At 41.4% G+C, this 22,900-nt stretch overlaps 1 protein-coding gene across 1 annotated transcript; it reads left to right on the top strand.

The window, feature by feature from the left end:
• The first annotated feature begins 10,353 nt into the window (after positions 1-10,353).
• On the top strand, positions 10,354-21,486 carry SLC38A4 (solute carrier family 38, member 4). The gene is made up of 12 exons (XM_010134154.1): positions 10,354-10,472; positions 11,344-11,434; positions 12,643-12,758; positions 15,864-15,937; positions 16,065-16,157; positions 17,796-17,877; positions 17,972-18,054; positions 18,150-18,208; positions 18,602-18,880; positions 18,999-19,078; positions 20,206-20,306; positions 21,281-21,486. The coding sequence occupies exons 1-12, from the start codon at positions 10,354-10,356 to the stop codon at positions 21,484-21,486; spliced, it is 1,383 nt and encodes a 460-aa protein (XP_010132456.1).
• Positions 21,487-22,900: the final 1,414 nt, after the last annotated feature.

The following is a 22,900-nucleotide window of genomic DNA, read 5'->3' on the forward strand; positions in this document are numbered from 1 at the left end:
AGTTTTCCCAAATGCAGCCCAAGGTTGGAATTTCTTTTTTTTTTTTTTTCCCCTTAAACCCCTTCTGTCTCTAGCGAGACAAAGGGGATCGTTAAGGAATTCGAGGAGTTATTACCTCGGATCCTCGACCCTTAACACAAACTAAATTTAACTCCTTCTCACCCAGCATCTGGACCTGTAAGTATTCCAGATCTTAAAAGAAGCAGAGATCGCAAAGACATACTTAATGTGTAGCTCTGAGAGTACCCTCAGAGCCCACGAGACTCAGCACCAAGACACCTAACCAAGTTACAGGTGTCAAACCAGTGGTACATCTGAGAGCCTGAAATCACTCACTTTTGAGCAGAACATGGCAGCAGCTATGAGAAATTACAGGTACGCTGTTAGTCACCTGAAAGGGCGGCTCTCTACACCTAGCAAATTGCACAGTGTCAAGAGATTGGATAAAGTGCAATATATATAGCTCCAAAACGATCAGGGATTTTAAGACTTCTTAAATTATCAGTATAGGCTGAAGTGATCTACTGCCTCAGTATTCCTCAGTGAGCTTAAAACAGATAAACCCATGGTGTTATATTGCATTTTATCCAGCAGTGGCTATTCACCACCTAGTGAAATCATCATTCCTCTGCCCTGCAGCTTTGTTTGCTCAGTCTCACCCCATGCAGAGCATGGACAGTATGTTCTTTCTAGCACACATGGGCCCATTCAGAGCAAACAATAGATGCAGGCTTGCAGTGAAAATCTCCAGGTAGTCCCTGCCTTCACTCAGGCAAGGCTTGAAGCCAGGAATAATTGTTCTGACAGCGCAAGGTGTTCCCAAATGTGTTCTGAAAATAATGGAGGGAGAGATTTGCACTGAAATAATCATTTTTACGGGAGGGTGGAAAACAACAGAAGATCTGGGGTAAAAATCTAGAGAGGGTGTTTTTGTCTGTTCCTGACGTTCAAATAGAAAGAAGGCAAAACAAATTTTGCATGGTAGGTCCTTCTTCAAATAGTATAAATAACACATATACCCTTCCCAGTGCCCAGACTCACACTATCAACTTTTTAAGCATCTAACTGAAGCATATTAAAGAAGCTGGGTGGTGACCATCAGCCCCTTCTAGGTGGACTGAATCCTTTTCTGAGATGTTCCCATCTCCCTCCACTGAGATTACACAGGCCTTAAGGCAAACTGTCTCCTTTCTTAGTTATTGCTGTGAATTGCCTTTTATTAGATGTTATGAAACTGAATCTCTCTGTCTTTCCCTTCATCTTAAAAATATTGGGCAACAAAAAATATTTACACTCTGCACTGGCAGGAGTCATTACAATAGGGAGGTGAGAGGTGTGGTAATGACACAAAGAAAACATTCTGTGCCGTCTGTAGTCATACGTAGTGTTATAAGATCACTAAGTCAAAAGCATAGTAGCAAAGCAATTAATATATTGTAAATTATAGCCATGATTCTGAGACTTGCGTTTATGATAATGAATCCTAGCTCTTGAAATGAATCACTTGAGTTTTATTTAACATTATATTTCAGCTCTTCCTCAGTTCACTGTAGCCAATTGCAAATGCAGCTTTTCACACTTGCCCTGTGAAGCTCATTATTGTCGGAGAGACTGGAATAAACATGGGGATAAGGAGAAATCACAGTTTTGGAAAGGAAAAACAGGAGCAAGTTATAGCTTCTCGAAGGGTAGTTACAAAGATGGCTGTCCTGGGTTTGGCTTTGTTACCGTTTCCTCTCTCTTTGAGTTGTTTTAAGTAAAACTCTTGTTAATGCTCTGGGCTTTACCTTTAATTCTCCTACGCCGGAGGAGTGGGAGGAAGAAGAGAGCAGCTCTGTGCTTTTTAGTTTCCAGCGGGGTTTAAACCACGATGACAACAGAACTGCTCCTTTCAGTAGTTGCAGACAGCCCAGGCACAGGGCAGGAGCCACATACCAGAGTGTGGGAGGTTCAGGTTGGACTTCAGGAGAATGGGAGTGCAATTTGGGAATACATTGCTCAGGGAGCAGAGGCTGTAGAGTCACCATCCTTGGAGGTTTTCGAGACTTTGCAAGGCACAGCCCTGTCTGAGCTGTTCTGGCGTTGATGGCAGCCTTGCTTTGTGGAGGCAGATGGACCAGCTGTCCTCCTCAGGTCCCTTCCAACCAGTGTTGTGCTGAGTCTGTGAAACCGCTTAGTACCACAAGCAGGAACATAAAGATATTCAAGATACCCTCAAAACTACTGACTGCAGGAAAGCAGTTAGGTGAGACATGGCCAGGCATTGGGCAAACAATGCATCATGTCAGAAGCAAGTAAAAAAAGGAGACTTAGTGAGGAATTCAATACTCCATTGATTACTTCAGGAGATTTGCTGGGGAATGAGCAGGAGGTTTTGGCTTAAGAAATCTTTGTCTTCACACATAAGCTGTAAATACATAACTACCCATGAAAAAGCTTGAAGCGCTCTTTCAAAATATTAATATTCTCAAATTTTGCAGAACAAAACTGAGGGTAGCTGGTAAATGTATTAAGTTCTCTGTAGCAGAATTACTAGTATGATCTGGAAAAAGGCTGCATTTGAGCAAGAAGCAATCAGGAGCAGATGCAAGGTTCTTGTACCAAGAGGAAGGTAGTGTGAGTCAGAGAGCAGCAGTTACTTAGAAACAGGCATACTGTCTCTTTTTTTTTTTTTTTTTTAGTTTATAGGTGCGAGAGTTATTTCCTGTTTGCAGAAAACAGGAAAATGTTAACATTTAGCACAACCTCATATTCTAAAAAACAAGTCTGTAATGCAGAAGAAATGCTAAGTATTTTGGTAAAAAACTGCACCTTAGTACCAACCTTATTTCATGCTATAAAGCCTTTTTGTCAGCCTAGGCTCCAGACACAGCAAAGAAAGCAGCTAAAGGGACAGCAGCACAGCCCTCACCTGCTCTGCCTAAGCCCAAATTGTAGAGGCTGACCACGGCAGCCCAAGTGTGTGGGACAGCAGCTGGGACAGAGACAGCTAACAGAGCACACTGGACTTCCCCCACCAGTACCCTAGTCCTCCCCATGTTTGGGGGATTGAAATCTGCAGATCCAATTCACACAGCCAGACCGCCTCTTGATTGCTCTTTGCCTCAGACAAGGGTTTTCAGCAATGGCTGGCAGGTTTTGCTCCCTAAAGAGCATTATACACTTCAGAAAATTGGACTGACTGATGTGGTGAATGTGGGAGGTTGTGCCTGGAGAGCAGCAACCACTGAGCCCTTTCTAGCGGTGCTACTACCATTGCTTGCTCCAGTCCCTGCTGAAAACCTCTGCTCTGGAAACACCCCTCTAGCTACGGAAGATTGTTTAGCGGAGGCCACCTCTGTGCCGGAAACTTGCCCTCAGTTCTCAGCTTTGCCGTGTCTGGAAATTTCTCTTGTAGAGGAAGGGAGGTATTGCTGCATCACGTGTGGTCTCTGTGAGATGGTAGTTAGCCAAAGAGCATCAGAAGAGGAAAGTATGATATAACAACTACCAAATGTCATAGTTCAAGTTGCAGTTAGCTTCCTCGGAAAAAGGGTAAACAAGTGTCTGGACATTGCTTACCCCCTGGTGAGCTGTAGGGTGCTCCATAGGCACCTACTATTGGAGCTTGTAGTATGATCCCACAAGTTAACAGAGAAAGAAGAGATTTATTTAGCGGCTTTTCAGGGAGGAGGTTGGGGGGGCTGTGGTTGGGAGTGGTCAAAATTAGTACACTTTGAATGTAAGAGAAGCTACTCTGGCTGCAGAGTATCTGTGACAAAGACACGTCTCACAGAAGACTAGTGCCAGCTACAAACAGTCATGGATGTGATGAATATCATAAGGTTATGCTTTCTTTTGTTCACTGTTGCCAACATTATAATCAAGAATTTAATCCTATTCTTTGCCAGAAAACAAGAAAATATTTTTTCTTCTTTAAACTCTCACACAATCTCAGACAATACTTAGCAAACACAAAGTTTTCTTTAGAAATAGTGGAATCAAAGACAGCCATTCTTAAGACACAAAAGAAAGGGTGCTGCAGTCGGGTTACGATGCATCTCTGTTCAGTCTGAAGACTGGACAATGACATTTGCTCTGCTGAGAGAAGTCTTTCCTGGTGAAAATGAAGCAGTGATGTTTTAGTTAGGGATAGGAAGAAGTGGCAGTGTCAAGAAACCCCATGTCACTACAGCCAACTCTTCCTCTGCAGACAAAACTGCCTACAAGCATGATTCTGCCAGCCCCACCTGCCCGTGTAACTTATCCTGCCTGGCATCTTTGGGGCATCATTGGGTGCTGGGGCAGGGACACTGCAGAGCACCATGAATCCTGAGAACTCCATCACTCCGTGCACTGAGGAAAGACCCACCTGAGAACCCTAAAGTGGCTACAAACACAATTGTGCCGCACTGCTTAGGCTCTACGGCTATCGGACATACATATTGGACATTGATATCCGTGGTATTTTAAAAGGAAATTTAATCTTGATTATTATTTTTTTTTAATCAGGTTCAAAAAATGTATCAGAAGTCATTTTCGCAGCTGTTGCTGATTTGTTAGTACATCTGTCCCCAAATCTCCCTGCTGTTTGCTTTATGGTTCACAATCTTATTTTCATTTGTCTAAAGAAACATTTTCCTCTCCCCTGTCGTTACATGAGATCTCCAACAGTGCAATGAGGAAACTGCTTATACCCACAGTCCTGTCAAGTATGCAAAGAAAACAGGCACAAATGGAGCAGAACTGCCTTGCCCAGCCCCTCCTGCATCTCTCACCCCAGCAATGGCACAGAACAGTTCGGTGCCAAACCACAGCTGATAACCGCTTTCATTCATTGAGGACACCTATTCTTTGTCTTATGCCCATTTCCCTCATTAGACCAGCTGACACAATGGAAATTCCAGGCAGCTTTCAGACTTTAAGTCCCTTCAACCAATTTAAGCGCAAAAATTTGCTCATTTTTCCAACTATGCAACAGGTTTAAAGGAAGATAGGACCTCTAGCTTCAAACCTTGCACCTCTTGATGTTTGGACTGTACTACTTTTGGCATTGTATGGCATGATGGGCCTTAGTCGCATTTTCATGGGAATGCAGAATGGAGGGGGAGACAGAGCTTATTTTTGTTAAACTATTTGTCTGAGTTTATATTGGAACTAGGATTTTTTGGAAAAAAGAAAGAGCACACCACAGCCGGTGCCGGCAGCAAGCAGCAGAAGCCCTGCTCGCAGCAGAGTGGAGTCGGGTTCCCGCAGGTTGTCACCCAGCCTGAGCTAAAGCAGTCTGAAGTGCTCCACAGGAAACTCGTAAGAACTAAAAATTACATCCCCTCATTTGCCTTGCTGCCTTCATAGTCAGGCCAGTCCGAGGGCTTTAATCCCAAAGCCTACATGAGAGGGAGGGCTGGAGGGTTGTTTGTTTTTATTTTAATTATGGTCATTATGTTATTGTATAAAAGCTTGCAAATTCTACAGTATTACAGGCACATCACGGGTAATGAAATACTTCTCCACAGGTCTATACTGCCATTAAATAACGTCACTTGACAGATACCTCCACAATTGTAATTACAGTAAGTATTTGAACTGGGAAACTAAGGCACAAGTCAACCGGTCTGTTTGAAAGCACGCACCTCCCACTAAGTCCTGCTGTGCACACCTCACTGCTGTCACAAGATGTAGCTCTGTAGCGGCAGAGATAAGAGCAGTATGGGAGCCCTTTTTTATTTCTCCCAAATGCTATTTTCTGGGCTTATTACTACTGTGCTACTGCAAGTTTAATGCACACGCATCATTCAAAAATCAAGACTCTTAAATGAAAGCATGATCAAGCCCGGCTGAAGCATTCTGTGGGTATGCGTTTTGTAATAGTGCTAACCTCAGAGAGCAAATAGCTCTGGTAACGGAGATGTTTGCCCTCAGTGTGCTCCAGTAAACTGATTTACCTTTCTCCCTTTTTTTCCCCTTTTTTTTAAAAAGAGCTGACGCAAGTTTGACAAAGGGAGTTGTTGGGGTGTAGCAGCTATTGATTGGTTCATCTGATACACTCCCATTTGTCTTTAAATCACTGTTCAACTGCTCTAGGTTGCACATGAGCAAACTTTTCATTACAGGTGCAATTCCTGAAAGACACAACCTGCTTAGCAAGCGAGCAAGAGAAGAGCAGAGGTAAACCTAATTTTTTTTTTCTTTACAATGTTTGATCAATGTATTTTAGACACTGGCCACATCTTTAAAAATTGAGAATTAGAAATGTAATTAAAATGTAAATGTAAGTGCAACGTGAAGAATGGGCTCCTTAAGATTTACTGACGGGGTAATTTATGTTGGCAAATATCTTTGGTATTTCTCCAGGACTGAAATTTGGTCTTTTTTTTTTTTTTTTTTTGTACAGTGAAACAAAACTTAAGCAATGAGCAAAGCAGCAAAAGATGTTTAAAAATGACCAGGCAATCGAGAAATGAATGCTTGCTTTCCTTTGCAGCCCTTGGCTAACTTCTGAGATTTTTTTCAAGGTTCTTGATTTATTTGGCTAACATTTCTGTGAATAAATTTGTGAAAGGAGACTTTGCATTTTAATTGTTTATTTCACAGTGACAGCAATTATTTCTTTGAAATAGCTACACAGACAATAATATTATAAAGTCACTGTCATGAAGGTGAAGAATCTGGCAAAATCTGCTAAATGAGATACCATGGAGGAGCTTACATATCTTGATAGAGCAAAACCCGTAGAAATGTTAGTCATATCTGTGACCTGGCATTATTTACACAATGGTCGTCCATTCTCTTAGTCTGCTAACTGCAGACTGGATAGAAATCAATAACATTGTGAAATCAGATGCCAGAAAATTCATCATTTTCTGAATCATTACTGAAAACCGTTATTTAATAAATGATGCAGGCCACTACCCTACACTGGAAGAGAAAAGTAGTTTTATAGGGAAAAATACTTCCCTCTAATAATAGGTGAATCTCTTTTGCAACCAGCATTTCCATTTTAACGCCATGCTTTAAGAAAAACCTTCTCTTTTATATCGAATGCTACAGGAGCAGCAAAACCATCACCATATTAAAGCCAAGTTCAAGTTTGAGCTTGAGCTGAGAGATTTTTCTTGTTTGTGAACATAAGGGAAGAGCATGTTAGTTTTAACTGAAGAGAAGGAAAAAGAAGTGGAGAGCTCTTTGGTTACTTTCAAATTTATAAAATTCCTCTGTTGAGGAAGGAAGCCAGGCAAGACATGATGGGTTTGGATGTCTAAACAGGGTTTAGGCACCAAATTCGGAACTCTGAAGCAGAAAGCATTACATCCCAGGGAAGCTAAAGCAGATGGGCTTTGGTGCTTCTCCTCCGATATCATGTGCTAAGCTTCTGGCAGGGCTCAGGCCTGCCTGACTTTGGTGGCCGTGCTTTGTCACACCATCACTGCCCTTGTTCCTGGCCACCACCCAGGAGCAGTGGTCCAACCAGCACGAATCCCTGGAGGGGTGCAACTAAGCACCTGTTTACCAGCCCAGGCAGCGGGCTTGGGCATGGTACAGTGCGCAGTTGTAGCCAGCATTTTATTCTAAAGAGATAGCTAGTGTGGCTCCTTTTTTCTAAACAATAACAACCCAAGAGGTGCAAGGCTACCCCATTTCCTCCTCAAACGAAGGGTAGCAGCTCTGCCCCTTCTATGTTACTCATGGGGAGCACACACTACTGGTACCTCAACATCCTCCCAAACATTTCACTACCTGCAGTGTTAGGAACCTGAAGGTACGGATTGCCACCAACCAAGGACCAGCTCTGCCAAGTTCTCCTAAAGTTCAAAGGCACAATTGGTCATAATTACAGTTACTGATGTTTGCGGGATTCAAATCTAATACCAAGACAGTTTCATGGGTCTTGGTCCACATTTATGCCAATGTCTTTCAGCTCATCGTTTGGAGATCTCTTGAGCTCTTCCAAGCGCTCCCTAAAAAGCAATAACTGCAAGAAACCAGGTTCTCAACAGATTTAATTTTGCCACCTGAGGTTTTGCACTTTCACCAGAAGATTTTTAGAAATTAAAAAATTAAAAGAAAAAAATAATCACTGCTTTCTGTGGTAATTCCACAGCCTCTTGAGATGACACCCATAAATCAGATTACTTGTGTCAATGTTTGACAGGACAATGTCCAGATGATTCTTATGCTATAACATGTATTTCCAGTCAATTTTTACTCCACTTCCAAATTGTGTTTGCTGTGCTGCATAGACTTTCCTCCTCAGCCTAATCTCTGTGTAACTTAACTCCTGACAACTTTTTTGCTTACTTTTCCTCTGTTTCCCAACTCTTTGAAGATCTGTATGTTTTGGACTGCCGCTTCTGGAAAAGATGTTTCTTCAACAAGCATTAGGCAGTGTGCACAGGGAAGATTTTACCCGTTACCAGAACAGGATAAGCGCAGTCAGGTTTGTCTGCCTGACCTTCACACCACAGATTAAAAATAAGCATCAGGAATTGGAAGGACTTTGTTTCTCAGACAAGGCAGCATCAATGTTTGAAGATGGTTCTGTGAACAAAACCACAGTTGGAAGGGCTCCGTTGGGGTTTTTTTTATTATTATTTTTATGGCTCCTGGAGTTGTTAATATCCTGAGCGGGCAGAACCCCCCTGACGCTGGAATGTGAGTGCTGGCAGCTCTGTTCTGATGCCCGAGTCACTCGTCCCCTCACGCACACTCCCCACGTAACAGCAGAAAGGAGTAAACACAGCCACTTTCTCTGATAGGAAATCTCCTAATGCACTGTGATATTGCTTTTCCTTTTCAGTTGTCTGGTCTGGGTGGATGTTTTTAGTAAGAAACAAGGAAGCTGACTTTAATTTCTGGCCCAGGGTCAATTTTAGCCTCCAGGATTGGTATTTAAAGTTTACATTTACATTTTAAGCACATGCACTCTAACATTTTGCCACTACAAATACATTTGTAGATGTTCTTAAGAACAGCATGTGATCATCAGCAGAGGATAGTGAAGGTCTGGACGTTGAGCGAGGACCTAAACATCCATAAATGCCAATCCAGGAAAAAGGCTATTAAATAATTGCAGGTTTAACATTACAGAGAGCCAGACTTAGAAATTGTTTGTTGCGGTGTTTTCTGATACTGTTATTATGCAGTGCTGAGCTGCATTTAGCGTGTGATATTTTTAAAAAATGTAATGGATCCAGCCAGTGTGCCTGATTGCTAGGTAGCAGGTAGAGTGCCAGGAGTCTGCAATTCTGGCCCTAGGTGTGCCAGCAATGGGCTATCTGCTCTGTGCTCGCTCCCTTCACCAATGTGCCCCTTTGTCTCCTCAGCTGTGAAATGTAAATATAATATGCGTCAAGGAACGTCTTTGGGAGCAGAGAATTATTGTAAAACTGCTGCATTTCTTGCACAGTGTTTTCCTCTTGAATCTGGGGATGAGCAAATTAATGTACATGTATATCTACAGATGAGACTGAAACATGAAATTGCTGAAATCCCGGAGGTGAATTCCTCTTTGATACTGATTTGTACAGTTTCCTTTGCTCCATACAGAAATAGAGTTGAGCATTTATTCATATGATTTTTAATAGGCAGGAATTCTTCTAACAAGGGAAAAGACAGTCAGACTCATAGCCATGTAATAACCCTGTGTGAGACAGAGCTTCTAGTCCTGGGACAAGTACGAATTAAACACAGATATACCAAAACCCAGAAACTGCTCTATCAGAATTGCACCTCCTAATTATCAAAGAAGTGATCATACAGAGACACTCACCTCTGTCAGATCGCAGAGAAAGGGACAAATCTTCAAAGCATTTGAATCTGTGACAACACTAATCTGGTAACAGACGATTCAGAACACTGAGCATTTCCCTGAAACATATGTATGTTTTGAAGCAGCGGTAGGATATAGGATATAGGATAGCAGCTGATATACTCCATTTCTAACAGCAAGCACTTCTGCATCACCATCCCCGAGAAATTCAAAAGCAGCAGTTCATGAAATTATTTTCTGCTGGCTTTGTAATTTTGACAGATGCTGGACATCCACTGTGCATCTGTTGGCCACTGCACTCTTTACCATTTGAAGGGAGGCAGAAGGCCCAAATGCTGGCATATAAAGGGACATTATGCTTGCCCAGAATTTTCCCAGTCTGCAACAGTTTCCACTCTTAATGCTATTACAAAGAACAAACACAAACCCAACGATTCACATTGGTTTATCTAATTTGAGGAAAACTAATGATTCTGTTGTGTTTTGTTTGCAGAACAGAGTGTTCTGGCAGTCCCTGCATTGTAGAGAGGACCCACAAGCAGACGGCGTGGTGCTGTTTACCCTGAAGAAGCAAGTGTGTGTGCTGGAAAGCACTGACCACTCTAATGGATCGCATGGAGCTGCAAAAAGTCAATATCGAGCTTGATGATCAGAGCAACAGCGGGGAAAGCCTTGAAGACAACTACACAGAGTTGGTTGATTCAGAAAAGGCTGCAATTAGAAGGTAAGCATTCAAATGAGAAGGCTGTTCTGTTAAGGCTAGAAAGCAGTAATCAAAAAAACAAGCTTCACTAACGGCATCTGGGACTCAAAGCATTTCCCAGGTAATTCATTCAAATTACTGGGATTGTTTAGTTAGTGTTTTCCCCCAGCACCAACCCTCCATACTCTGCACCGTGGAGGATGATGTGCCCAGCACAGCAGGGGCAGCCCAGGTCTCTCCTGGCCAGCCTCCACCTGGAGTGACCTTTGCAGGTTCCCAGCCCTGAGCATCCTCTTGACAATTTCCAGCCACTCCAGTCAGATAGCACATGTGTAAATTAATATGCTCTCAATGCTGTGCAATCTGAGCACGCTGAGAGGGGGAACGCTTTCCAGAGCAAGGTATGGAGGACAGTAGCTCAGTGCTCCCACAGGGACAGCCCACCTTGAGGTGTGTCCAGCAGGACCCACCACAGCACCAGCCTGAGAAAAACATGTCAAAACCATGGAGGCTCAGCTCTCAGCTTTCTGAATCTCCAGCATGTATCTTGAACAGGGCAGTTGCAAAACACTTTGTCCCTCAGATGTGAAGTACGTGCTCAGCTCTAGCTCACAGCTGGCAGGAAGAAATTGTTACTTTCCAACAACTGCAATCAGATATAATTTGAAGATTACTGGGTTTAAAACAAAATTCCAAGGCAAAGCAAAGACCGATTAAACATGCCATTGGACATGAGAAATCTTACAGGAGAAAAGAGTGTTTTTTCAGAAGGATTTTAAAATATTCATTGTAATGTCAAAGGCAAGTTTCCACTAATGACAAAAGGCACTGCTTGAACATCATGTGTGTCTTAAGCCTTACCTAATATTTTCTTATTTTGATTTGTATTTAGTCCATTTGCTAGTGATGATGCAGAAAGTCAGAAGTTCCTTACAAATGGATATCTGGATAAAAAGAAATTGGAAGAATATAATGAAGAATATGTAAGTTTTATTCATTTTTAAGAGTAAATACAAATACTTATTGACCTGAATCTTTTTCCAAAAGTTTCAGTAAACGAAGTTGCTCTGGAGCTTGATCAGCATAATCTTGGCTTTGGAAGAGTAAACTCAATTCCTAACAGTTAGTGCAGCAAACCTTTTCTGTTATCTTGCAAGTAAAACTGGGTCTTTCCTTCACGAGTAATCAGAAAAAATCCTGAGATCATGCTTGGACTTCAGTAGCACCCATGTCGTCTCACCTGAGATGTTCAGAGAGGGTGGGTCAGATTTGGTTCAAGGTAGTGGTGGGTTTCAGTATGTGCATGCTTGTATTGTTGGTTTCCAATGTAAATGAAACCACATCCAGCTGCACTGCTTAACGAAAGGACGTTCATGTTTGTCCTTATAATGCTGAACATTAGCCACTCAGCACGTCTCCATGTGCAAATGAAAGCACAGCATCAGTTCCTGGGTGGTGGGTGGGGGGGTACTTCTCTGATTAGGATTTAACTTTATTCAAATTTTACATTAACTCACTGCAAAGAAAGAGATTATTTTATTGATCGTGACAGAGGTTTTATAATTAAACCCCAAAAATACTATTTATGAATGCAAGCTAATATTAAGAGCCATATCCCCCACTTTCTTTTCTACTTGGTGGTAGATGTGACTCTCACACACCATCTTCCCTCTCCTATTTTTTTGACCTCTTCCACTCTCCTGCCTACAGCCCAAGATGCACAGAACTTCCCTCTTTTCTCTCTCCCAGACATACTTTTAGTTCCCCAAAGGCAGAAGCACATCCTACTCAGAGAAAAATTAACAATCAGTTGGATTAATTTTTAAAAATCATCTGAATTTTTTAAATTAATCATTGAGAAATCTGGTAGGTAGTATCATGTATTTCTACAGAGGTTGGCCAGCACAGCCAGTTGTGGCTGTCACCTCAGTCACCTGTCAGGGATGTAGCCCTCCTCCCCGCTGAGACAAGGGAAGAGTGAGAAGAGACAAACACCTACCAGCACAGCTGGCTTTGGGGTTAAAAGAGACACCTTATGATGGCAAGTACCCGTAAACTCAGGAACCTTGACAAAGCTCTACCTCTAGGAATCAAGGGAGCAATACAGGAAAAACAGCAAATGAGGCTAATCAGTCTGTTGTGCTCAGTAAAATGCAAATTAATTACCATTTTCTGCTCTTGTACCCAACAGCACCGGGGCAGAGCTTCCTTCGGTATGTCCTCGTTCAACCTCAGCAATGCCATTATGGGCAGTGGCATCTTAGGGCTCTCCTATGCGATGGCCAACACAGGAATTATCCTTTTCGTGTAAGTACATTGAAAGAAAAGTAAATGGAATGTAAAGGGTCAGCTGGAGCTGAAGTTTTTGTGGTTAGAGAGGTATGTTAAGCTGGTTTTGTTAGCTGAAATGTTTTGTAAGATCATCTGTAATGAAAATGTTTTAGCTGCACCGCAAGGAACCGTCCACTGCTGACAAATCTTTTTTATATATATTTTTTAGCCCTATTTTGTATCAGGAACACAACTATGAATTGATACTGTTCAGTCAAAAAACAGAGGGGAAGAACAGCATACTGGTCCTAAAATAACAACGTAAGTCTTGCTGGTTCAGTACAGGAATTCAGCAAGGGAAATAAATCACCCATAAAGTATATATTTACATCATCCCAACATAGTCTGATCACTATGTAGAAATTGAAGAAGAATGTTCTATGTGTCTGAAATAGCAGCATGCTTTGGATGCAAAGACATTCACAGATTTATTCATATTTTATGTTGCCCTCTCAGGTCTATTTGTACTCACTGTGCAGAGATGACAGCAGTGGTATGTGGCTGACATACAGTATCTATACAAAATGGGTTTTGATAGACAGTAACAGATAGCCACGTGAAGTTTTTTAATCTATGGCTAACCTTGTAAAATGAGAGAGACTGTACAAAAAAAAAAAAAAGTGGGTTTTTTTTTTTTAATAACTGGCCACGTGAAGTTTTTTAATCTATGGCTAACCTTGTAAAATGAGAGAGACTGTACAAAAAAAAAAAAAAAGTGGGTTTTCTTTTTTTAATAACTGGTTTTAATTTTAACCGAAGCCTTAAATTTAATCTCCGATGAGGCTGGAATAAAGCATGACAGTACTGTATGATAATAAGCCATTGGTTTACATTACTGAAATCTAAAAAGCCTTTAAATCAGTTTGCATGGTTATCTTTCTACGGCTTCTTTCTTCTGTCGATTGTGCAACAACAGCAACAGCATTTCAAATGTTACATGTAGCCTCCAGTTGCTAAGAAACGCCTCCTGTTTTGGCAGTAGAATTTTTAACCGAAAATTAAATGTAGATGCAAGTGCTGTCCTGGATGGGTACTTCTCAGCATCTGCATTTGAATGGTTTAGGTATAATATTTGTAGAGACAAAAACAGAAGCCGGTTCTAAAATTGACTGTATTAGAGCCTGGAAAATGTAAGATTTTTTTCCCCCCAACTTTCCCTGGAAAGAAAACTGTGACGTATCAAGACTCACCGGGGGAAAAAACCAATACCTTTGTAATGCCTTTATTTTTAAGACTCTGTTCTTTCACACAGGTGACTAAAAAATCTGATATGAGCCTAATGACATTAGCTCTGTTGGTAGAGAGTAATGCTAAAGCAAACCTTGGAGTGTTAAACAGGGGAAAAAAAAAAAAAAAGGACTTCTCCACCCACACCTCATTTTCTTTTCTATACTATTTCCATACTTTCTGCATGAGAACATTCTCCTTTCTGGTAGAGGAAGGAGTTTTATTTAAAAGTATAAAACTGTGTGAGGATATTGTTACGCCCATGGCATGCATTCACTTACTAGAGGTCCCTCTGTTTCCACAGATCATGACGTTAGTGTTAGCAGGACAGAAAAATACCATCTACTAAATGGATGCTGCTGGATATTAATTTTAACTTAGATTTTGCTAGTAACATTGTCTAAATTTTTGTAATTTACTGGTCTCATGTTGCCCAAGTGCTGTTATGCTGGAACATGTTCTACAGGGTGAAGACAAAAGGAGGACTTAAATTCAGAGGCTCTCCAGAAGTTTCCATTACATCCTCCTCTCCCATGGAGGAGGTTTGCAATGGCACAGAGAATACACTGGAGCATCACTTCTGCTGCCTGGCATGATTTAGCAGGTGCAAACAGGACAGCTTTGATTTACCACACCTCATATGTCAGGACACAGATACCATGTCTCTGAATAGCTGTTGCATGGGTGCCCTGATCAAGAAGCATGCCATCTTTGTGAGACACACTGTGACCTCAGACATGACTTCCCCTTGCCATATTGCATGAGCCCTCAGCATGAGAGACAACCCTTCTCACATCTTTAAGTCTGTAAGACTGTCTGTCTCCCTGGTGAAAGAGACTTCAGAGAAAATCGTGATGGTTTGGTGGCTATCGCCCGGCCTGCGTCTCCTCTTAGACCATAACTCATTTACGAACTCAGGTGTCAGTGTCTCCCATATCCACACCAAACTGTGTGTTCAGTGGGGTGGAAGGTCTGGACACAACCTCCCATTCAGCCATGGAGTAGGGGACATGCATGTTTCCTTGCTCTGTCATGTTATCATCATGTCCCCTTCTGCACCACCACTTGCGTAGGCTGGTGACGAGATGGCTGTGTAATCTTATTACTATGCTGCCCACGGTGTTGTGCCCCAAAAATGTCATACAAAGCTACATTTTTCACCAGTAGTTCATAACAGATAGCTGAAATCACACAGGATGCAAATGTTGTGTGGAAGAACGTGGCAGTAATTAGAATTAAAGAATTCAGGCACCAGTACCCTCAAGCAGACTAGGCTAGAAGAATATACTGCAAGTGCCTCTAGAGCAGGTTTTCCAGTGTCATGATGCACTTTAGCATTATGCAAGATTTCTACTGTACTTCGCAAAGTGGACATCTCAAGCTAAACTCCACAACTTCACAATGACATGGCAGAAGCTGAAAGGAGTGACTGCTCAGGAGCTGGCAGCGAAGTTGATACAATCATGGTTTGGGTTTTGGGTTTGTTTATAGCTCTGAGTAAGGACATTAAAATGAGAGGTCAGTGAGCAGGAAAGAGACTAAAGACCCGACTCTTGCATAGAAATCTGCTTACCTTACAGCCTTGTAACTGTCTGTCCTTGTGAAATAACACAGAACTCGCACTTACCTAGACTGAAGTCTTGCAGAGTTTACGGAGTATATAAGATGCATCTGTACTCCCAAGTAAGCGACAGCTGACGCTTACCTCTGCATTTAGCGCTGAGAGTCCAAAGCACAAACTTGCTAAAAACTATTTATACTTGGAACTTCATGAGAATGAGCAAGAGCATGTTCAAATTAACAGAGTGTCTCTGATGTCCTGCTTGGGATTCTGATTTCGGCTTTGCCTTGCAGAGTTTTGCTGCTCAGCGTAGCAATGCTGTCACTCTACTCCATCCACCTCTTACTGAAGACATCAAAAGAAGGAGGTAGGAGGCTCAGGCTGTGATGACTGAGAGTCCCTATTGCATGCATGTGTTTTACTCTGGAATGCAAATCATCAAGTGTGTCCAATGCAGTGGCCCATATTTCATTTTTGTTTCGGGTTTCTTTCAGGATCACTAATATATGAAAAACTGGGAGAAAAGGCATTTGGCTGGCCTGGGAAGTGTGGTGTTTTCATTTCAGTTACAATGCAGAACATTGGAGGTAAGGGGCAAAATTTTGCTAACTTCCCATGCTTTTCTCCAGAACACAAGTGCTTTCTCTCCTCTGTCTGGCTAAATGACATCAGAGATGAGCCAAGAATTATTACTATATTGTAATAACAAAGAACAGGAAGAATTCATCTTGCCTTGTTTCAGCTATCTAACGCTTCAGTGCCTGGTGAATGCTACTTGCCCGGGATCTCTCCATGATCACTGAAGAGCCTTCAAAGATGGCTAAAATAGCTTGGCTTACTCTTCTCAAGGAGGTGACTATTTCGCTTCATTGAGTACAGCTCAGACTAGACATCATCTACTTCGACTTAGAAAAGATTAGTCTGACCTGAAAGGAACTGCACATGATTCTGACTTCTCCATAAAAGAAAGACTTGTCAGGAGCTCATTTCCAGCTGAATTCTATCCTTGAAATGACAGCTGGGTTGTGGTCTCTCTAAGATGTTGAGTGTTTAAGAGTGATTGTTGAAAGTATACATCCACAAAGATACTTCTGTGAAGTATCTATCAAATAGCCTTCATCCTCTCAGAACAGGAGAATCTTTACCTACCGATATAAGTAGTAGGGGTAGGACTACGCATTCGTATGACAAAGCCTATTTCCTTTTACTACCCTGGAAGAAACCTTTTAGGAGATTGAAGAACACCGTATCTGAAAGCTCAGGCGAGTTTGTAATTTTTTCCATATTTCTTAAGGAGATATATGAAATTTGAAATTTATATTTGAAATATAAATTAAATTCATCATTGATCAATTAAATATGTGTACATTCTTTTGTGATCTCTCTCTCTTGGAACTCGGTATGTTTTGCAAATCTCCATTGATAGATCATTACTGTCCCTTTAGAGCAGCAACTTTACTACCTAGACAGAGTGGATCACATCTTTCTACTGCAAAAGACTTCTTGATTTTGTTCATAAAAGATCCTATCCCATGGTCTTCCTTTCCCTCCTCAAGCCTGGATATCAAATGTGGTTGAATTCAGGAAGGAAGCATGCTTCCCCTTTAGACAGGGATAGCTGCTCCTCTAGTCTTCCTGTCTAGACTGATCCACAGGTCCCCAGAGACCTCTCTGTGGCCAACATAAAAATAACTGGAAAAGAGCATGCTTTCTGGTGGTACATTTAAGTAAGATGCATAGAAGTCCACCATTACATGGGGAATCTTGACAACTAGTCAAGTTTTATATTTGGAGTACTGGGAGAAAGAAGCTGAAAATAAAAGGGATAAGGTAGACAAAGAGATTTAGAGGCAGTAACGACTAAAGTTACTAGAGAATCCACATGGACAGTGTCAACTGGAAAAACAAAATATACAACACAAAACCAAAAGGAAAAGTTAGAGGTGTAAATTTCATCGGAACCATGATTTGAGCATGCTGGTAATTCAGTAATAACTATTGTATTGTAATACTGAGTATTAGATGTCATTCAGGACACACAAAAATATCCAGAGAACATAGTATCTATTTAGTCACACCGTTATTTGAACAAAACTCATTTCTCTATTTCAGCAAAACTTGTTTTCCCAAAATAATGTGTTTTTCATGCATCAGTGTTTTTTAAAACAAATTATTTTTGTTGAATCTACACTGTTTTCTCTGAATGTGTTTGGGTTTCTTTTCAGCAATGTCAAGCTACCTCTTTATTATTAAATATGAACTTCCTGAAGTGATCAGAGCATTTATGAAACTTGAGGAGAGTTCTGGGTAGGTACCTGTGCCCAACCTGAAGCTCACATGAAAATTTGTTCACTTTGATGTCAGTGATGATGATGGTTATTTTTTTATTCTTCCTCTTTAGAGAATGGTACCTAAATGGGAACTACCTTGTCATACTTGTAACAGTTGCAGTGATTCTTCCCCTCTCCCTTCTAAAGACTTTAGGTAAGCTGAATGTCACACTTAACCTCATTTCTTATTTGTTTTAGGATTGTGAATTTATATGTAGCTGAACTGTTGTTTTTTTTCTTGCTGTACAGGTTATCTTGGTTATACGAGTGGTTTTTCGCTGACCTGTATGGTTTTCTTTGTCAGTGTGGTAGGTGACTGTTTAGGTATTGTCTCTAAGTAAACACAGATCCTGTAAACTGTGCAATGCTGTTATATTTCTTACCATGATAATTTAATGCAGATGTTAGAATAGCACCTGCAAGTGAATGCAATCAACAAGCTTACTGCTGAATGAAGCCGGGATAAAAAAGATCAGCCTAAAAAACACTTCAGAACAAAAAAATAAAGCAAGACAACAGCAGAGATAGAGTAACAACAAATACTTTCAGAAAAAGCAGAAGTGGTAGCACTCAGTTTCTTGCTTCCTCTCTTTTCCTTCTCTTTTCTGTGTCCCAGCGGATATTTCTGCTGACATATCCGGGATGTAAGTGTAGTTTCCTATGATGGTACTCTTCTGATGACATTGTCTACTCCTTTGTAGGTAATCTTCAAGAAATCTCAAATACCCTGTCCTCTCCCCATCATGGACCATGGGATTAAAAACTGGACTGCTACCAACAACACAGTGCCAATGCTCCTGGTCATGTTACCAAATGAGTCGCTCAGTTCTGGTGTGAATTTCATGATGGACAACACGGCTGGGCAGTTGCCAGGCCTTGAGGAGCTGAAAGATACCTCCCCCAAAAGCGGTGTAGAATATGAAGCACACAGCGATAGCAGTGACCTGTGTCAGCCAAAGTACTTTGTGTTCAACTCACGGGTAAGGGTGATTCTGTAGAACTTGTCTTTATCCATTTGTACCACAGCTAAACTTTTGCCTGCCAAAAGTCAGAGGTACAGCAGTGACCATTCTTACTAATGGGAGCTTTATTTTACAGACTGCCTATGCAATACCCATCTTGGCATTTGCATTCGTATGCCACCCTGAGGTGCTACCAATATACAGTGAACTGAAAGAGTAAGGTTCTTAAATTTTGTCCCATACTTCCAGTTAACCATAGCTAGAGATCACTTTCTACGTGTTCTGCCTTGATTGCTGGTGTATAGACGCCCATCTGCTAATGATTTATTGCTTTCCACAGTAGAGCAGGTACTGACTTTTCTTTAACCTAACAGTCAGATATTAGGGACAGAGAACCACTGTTCAGATAGCCACCTTGATCAATATTTACTTAGGAAAGGAGGAATCTGGACAGTCCTTTGAATGATGTGAAATATACTGGGGAACTTGGTTGCACAGAAACAAATAATTTTGGTTTCTAATAATATCTGAATGAGTTCTGTGTCTAGGTCAGCTGCTGCTTACTCTTACAGTTTCTTGGGATGCCATTGGTTTGAATGTCTTATGTAGGCTCTTCACCCAGCCTATTTTGCTTATCAAATATCAAAAATCAAATACACTTGCTTAAATCAACACAGAGCTGACAGTTGGGAAGGGCTAAGAAAATGCATTTGCTCAACAGCAAGAATTACATTACAAGAGGTTACACTACAAAACTCAAGGAGGCTAAAACCCCTTACCTCCTATTTCAATAGTTTTAAACTCAGAAGAAATAACAATTCTTAGATGGCTTGGGAACATGATTCCAGATCCTACATGATGAAGAATCTTCTTACACCAAATCTTTAACCAAGGGATTTCTAAAGAAAGGATTTGACTTGCAGAGGGTTCTTGTACCTGCGGAACAACCTATGTTGATATAAAGGCATGCTCATGCAGAACTCACTGAAAGCTCTCGTGTAGCATTACTATTACCAGCCCTGTAATTTTAACAACTCCATTTTTTATTTTTGAGATTTTTGAGATTGATAATGTATAAATAATTATATACAAAATAATGTGGTCCATGTAGATGTTGTCACTAAGTAAGCAGTAGAACCTGAGTTTCAGCACACTTTTAAAACTGTTGTTCTGCACAGAGCTGTGAAGTTTCAAGTAAAGAGCTCTGTATAACCTATATAGCAGCTATAAACTTACTAGCCAGTGAGGGGGTGTCAGTAAAGCTATGATTCTTCAGAGTACTTCTTGCACAAATAGAGGCTTTATAAGAATAACACTGTTATTCTCTTTCTCTCCTACTTCAGTCGCTCCCGAAAGCGGATGCAGAATGTCTCAAATATCTCCATTGCTGGCATGCTCATCATGTATCTTCTGGCTGCCCTCTTTGGATACCTCACCTTCTACAGTAGGTCAAAGCCCTCTTCTCTGCAGAATTTTCCCTCTCATTTTAAAGCAGGCAAGATGGTTCTATCGCACTGAGGCTCAAGTGTTCATGTATTTTCTTTGGGCCTGAATCCAGGGTAAGCATTATTCAAACATAATACCCGGTGTATAATGTCCTGAATAAGTGTTGGGACTTATCCAACTGTCAGGCCACAAGTTCCTCACCCATGAGACTCAGAGACACCTATTAGGGGGACCAGTTGTGTATCTCTTGGTTTTGTGAACTCAGAGAACAAGCTGCTGTAAACTTGGTTCTTGGCAAAGGCCACAAGTGACCCTACTAAAAATAGTGCTCAACAGTTTTACATGACACTATTAAGTGCTACCCACCCTGGCTCTGAAAACACTAATTCAGCTTCACCTATGCCGAAAAACAGGTGCAAATCATTCTAGTGTAAGAAAAATATGGATGAGCTAGACTAACCGGTAGGTAAACAGAGTAGCCCCTATATTAGCACACCGTTTTATGCAAACGCCACCTCTTTTTACCTCATTAGTTCCTCCGTTACAGCAGAGAATTGAATGACACAGCACAATCTGCTCTCTATCACTGGGGCAAGAGAGCTCTGTCTGAGAGCTGGGACACCTGAGTGGAGGTCAAAGGGAGCTGTTCCCAGTTCAGTGAGTTGTTTCCTATTTCATATCAAAGAAATTATTTTTACCTCGGTTCTACCTCCACTTAATGAGTTTGAGAAAGTCGTTTGAGATACTGGAGTACAAAACATCACCTCAGAGCTGTATTGCTCTCATCGTCTCTGAGTGATGGACTTGTATCAGTCATGCTGGGAAAATTCCTCTTTTGTGCCTAGCTCGTAACTTGTATCTGGTGACAGCAGCTGGGCCAGCGCTAGTCTTATCTGGCTGCAGTATAACAATGATTTTGCATGAAGAGATATTGCTTAAGTCATGTAACACCTTTCTGTTTCCTTTCTGTAGGAGAAGTTGAAGATGAACTACTTCATACGTACACCAAGGTGTACACCTTTGACACCCTCTTGCTGTCAGTTCGCCTGGCAGTGCTGATGGCTGTAACCCTGACCGTGCCCCTTGTCCTTTTCCCCGTAAGTAATAAGCTGCTGAAGCTGAAATCAGGGCTAGCCCATATACGCTGGCTGTATCTACTCAGCACAGACAGACTTTAACACTGAAGAAAAGTAAGCCCAATTCTTTTATTTGGGAGGGTCTGTTCTCTCATATGCATTTTGACCAAAGCAAGGACCTTGGGTAGTTAGGGTTGCAAGCTTTGAAAGGCTGAAGTAAATCAGTCTTTATAAATAAATCAGGAACAACTGCTCTGTCTCCCTCTGACTCTCTCTGTACTATATTTATCAGAGCAGCAGTGTAAGTACCAAAGACTTGAGGTTATACTGAAAACGCTTAAGAGATTTCCTAATACAGACATAGGCACCTACTATAGTATCCAAACTCCAGACATGTGCAACTCAGGCCATGTATTGTGCAGAACTGCCAGACCTGGCTGACAAGGTAGAGGACCAGAGGCCCTGTGCACGACTTACATGCTTCTGTCCTTGGACAGGGAAGAAAATTAAGTGCCAGAAAACAGAGGCAGTCAAGACTCGGTCCAAGCAAATTTTGGAGCTTCTAAGTGCTGGTCACAGGAAAAAAAAATCAATATCCCTGCTACTGCATAGAGCTAAACAAATCATTCTGCAGAGGAACTGACCTTCCTCAGGGATCAATCCCCACCTGAAAAGGCAACCTCCAAGCTCATGAATGTACAGGACTGTCCCTTGTCCCTTCCCTGAACTGCTACACAGCAGAGGAGAAAATAGTTGATCCTGTCCATTAAGTTTTGAGAAGCTGGTGTGCCATTTGTATGGCATAAACGAGCCCAACATCATGTTGCCAGCAGACTCCCAGCAATCCACATCACACCATAGTGTTCCCCTCTGATGAGAGCAGTACCCTGGGGTCCTGTTTCTCTGGTGTCCTGAATGTGGACACAAGCTCTGCGTAGGTGCTGTTTCCAGGCTTGCCGACAAATACCTAATAGCAGTGAAAACCATCTGAGGTTGTCTGCAAAAATAAGAGTTCTGGTATAAAGTACTCAAAGTGATCAGTCCATATAGCTTAGAGTGCTCAGGTTCCCTGCCTTAAATGTTGTGTTTAAATCAGTGACCAAAATGCTTAAATTAGTCTTTTCAAACTGAAGAGTGCTTCATGGGAAAACAAGCTAAGGGCAAAAATCTCTCTCTGCCAGATGTAGCGTTTTGCATTTTTAGCTTTCTGTATAACCATTTTTATATCCGAACAGCGTGTAAAGGCTTAGCAGTTACCACAGCACTAATTGCTCTATTAAAAGAACACTAGAGAAAATATTGTTTGCTAATAAGCCAGCATATCAAACAATTTGATACAGCCTATCAGGACAGCCAGCTCAGCAGATCTAACTACTCCAAATAAGCAGCATAGCTGTATCAACTGCTTTTGTAGGAACTACCACATTTGTATTTTCTTAGAGTAGTCAGAGCTTATTATTCTTTTTTTAAAAATAAATCATTGCATTGCTAAATAAATAAATAAATAGATAAATAA

The sequence above is a fragment of the Buceros rhinoceros genome, unplaced genomic scaffold (genome assembly GCF_000710305.1).
Source record: "Buceros rhinoceros silvestris isolate BGI_N320 unplaced genomic scaffold, ASM71030v1 scaffold11944, whole genome shotgun sequence".
NCBI lineage: Eukaryota > Metazoa > Chordata > Aves > Bucerotiformes > Bucerotidae > Buceros > Buceros rhinoceros.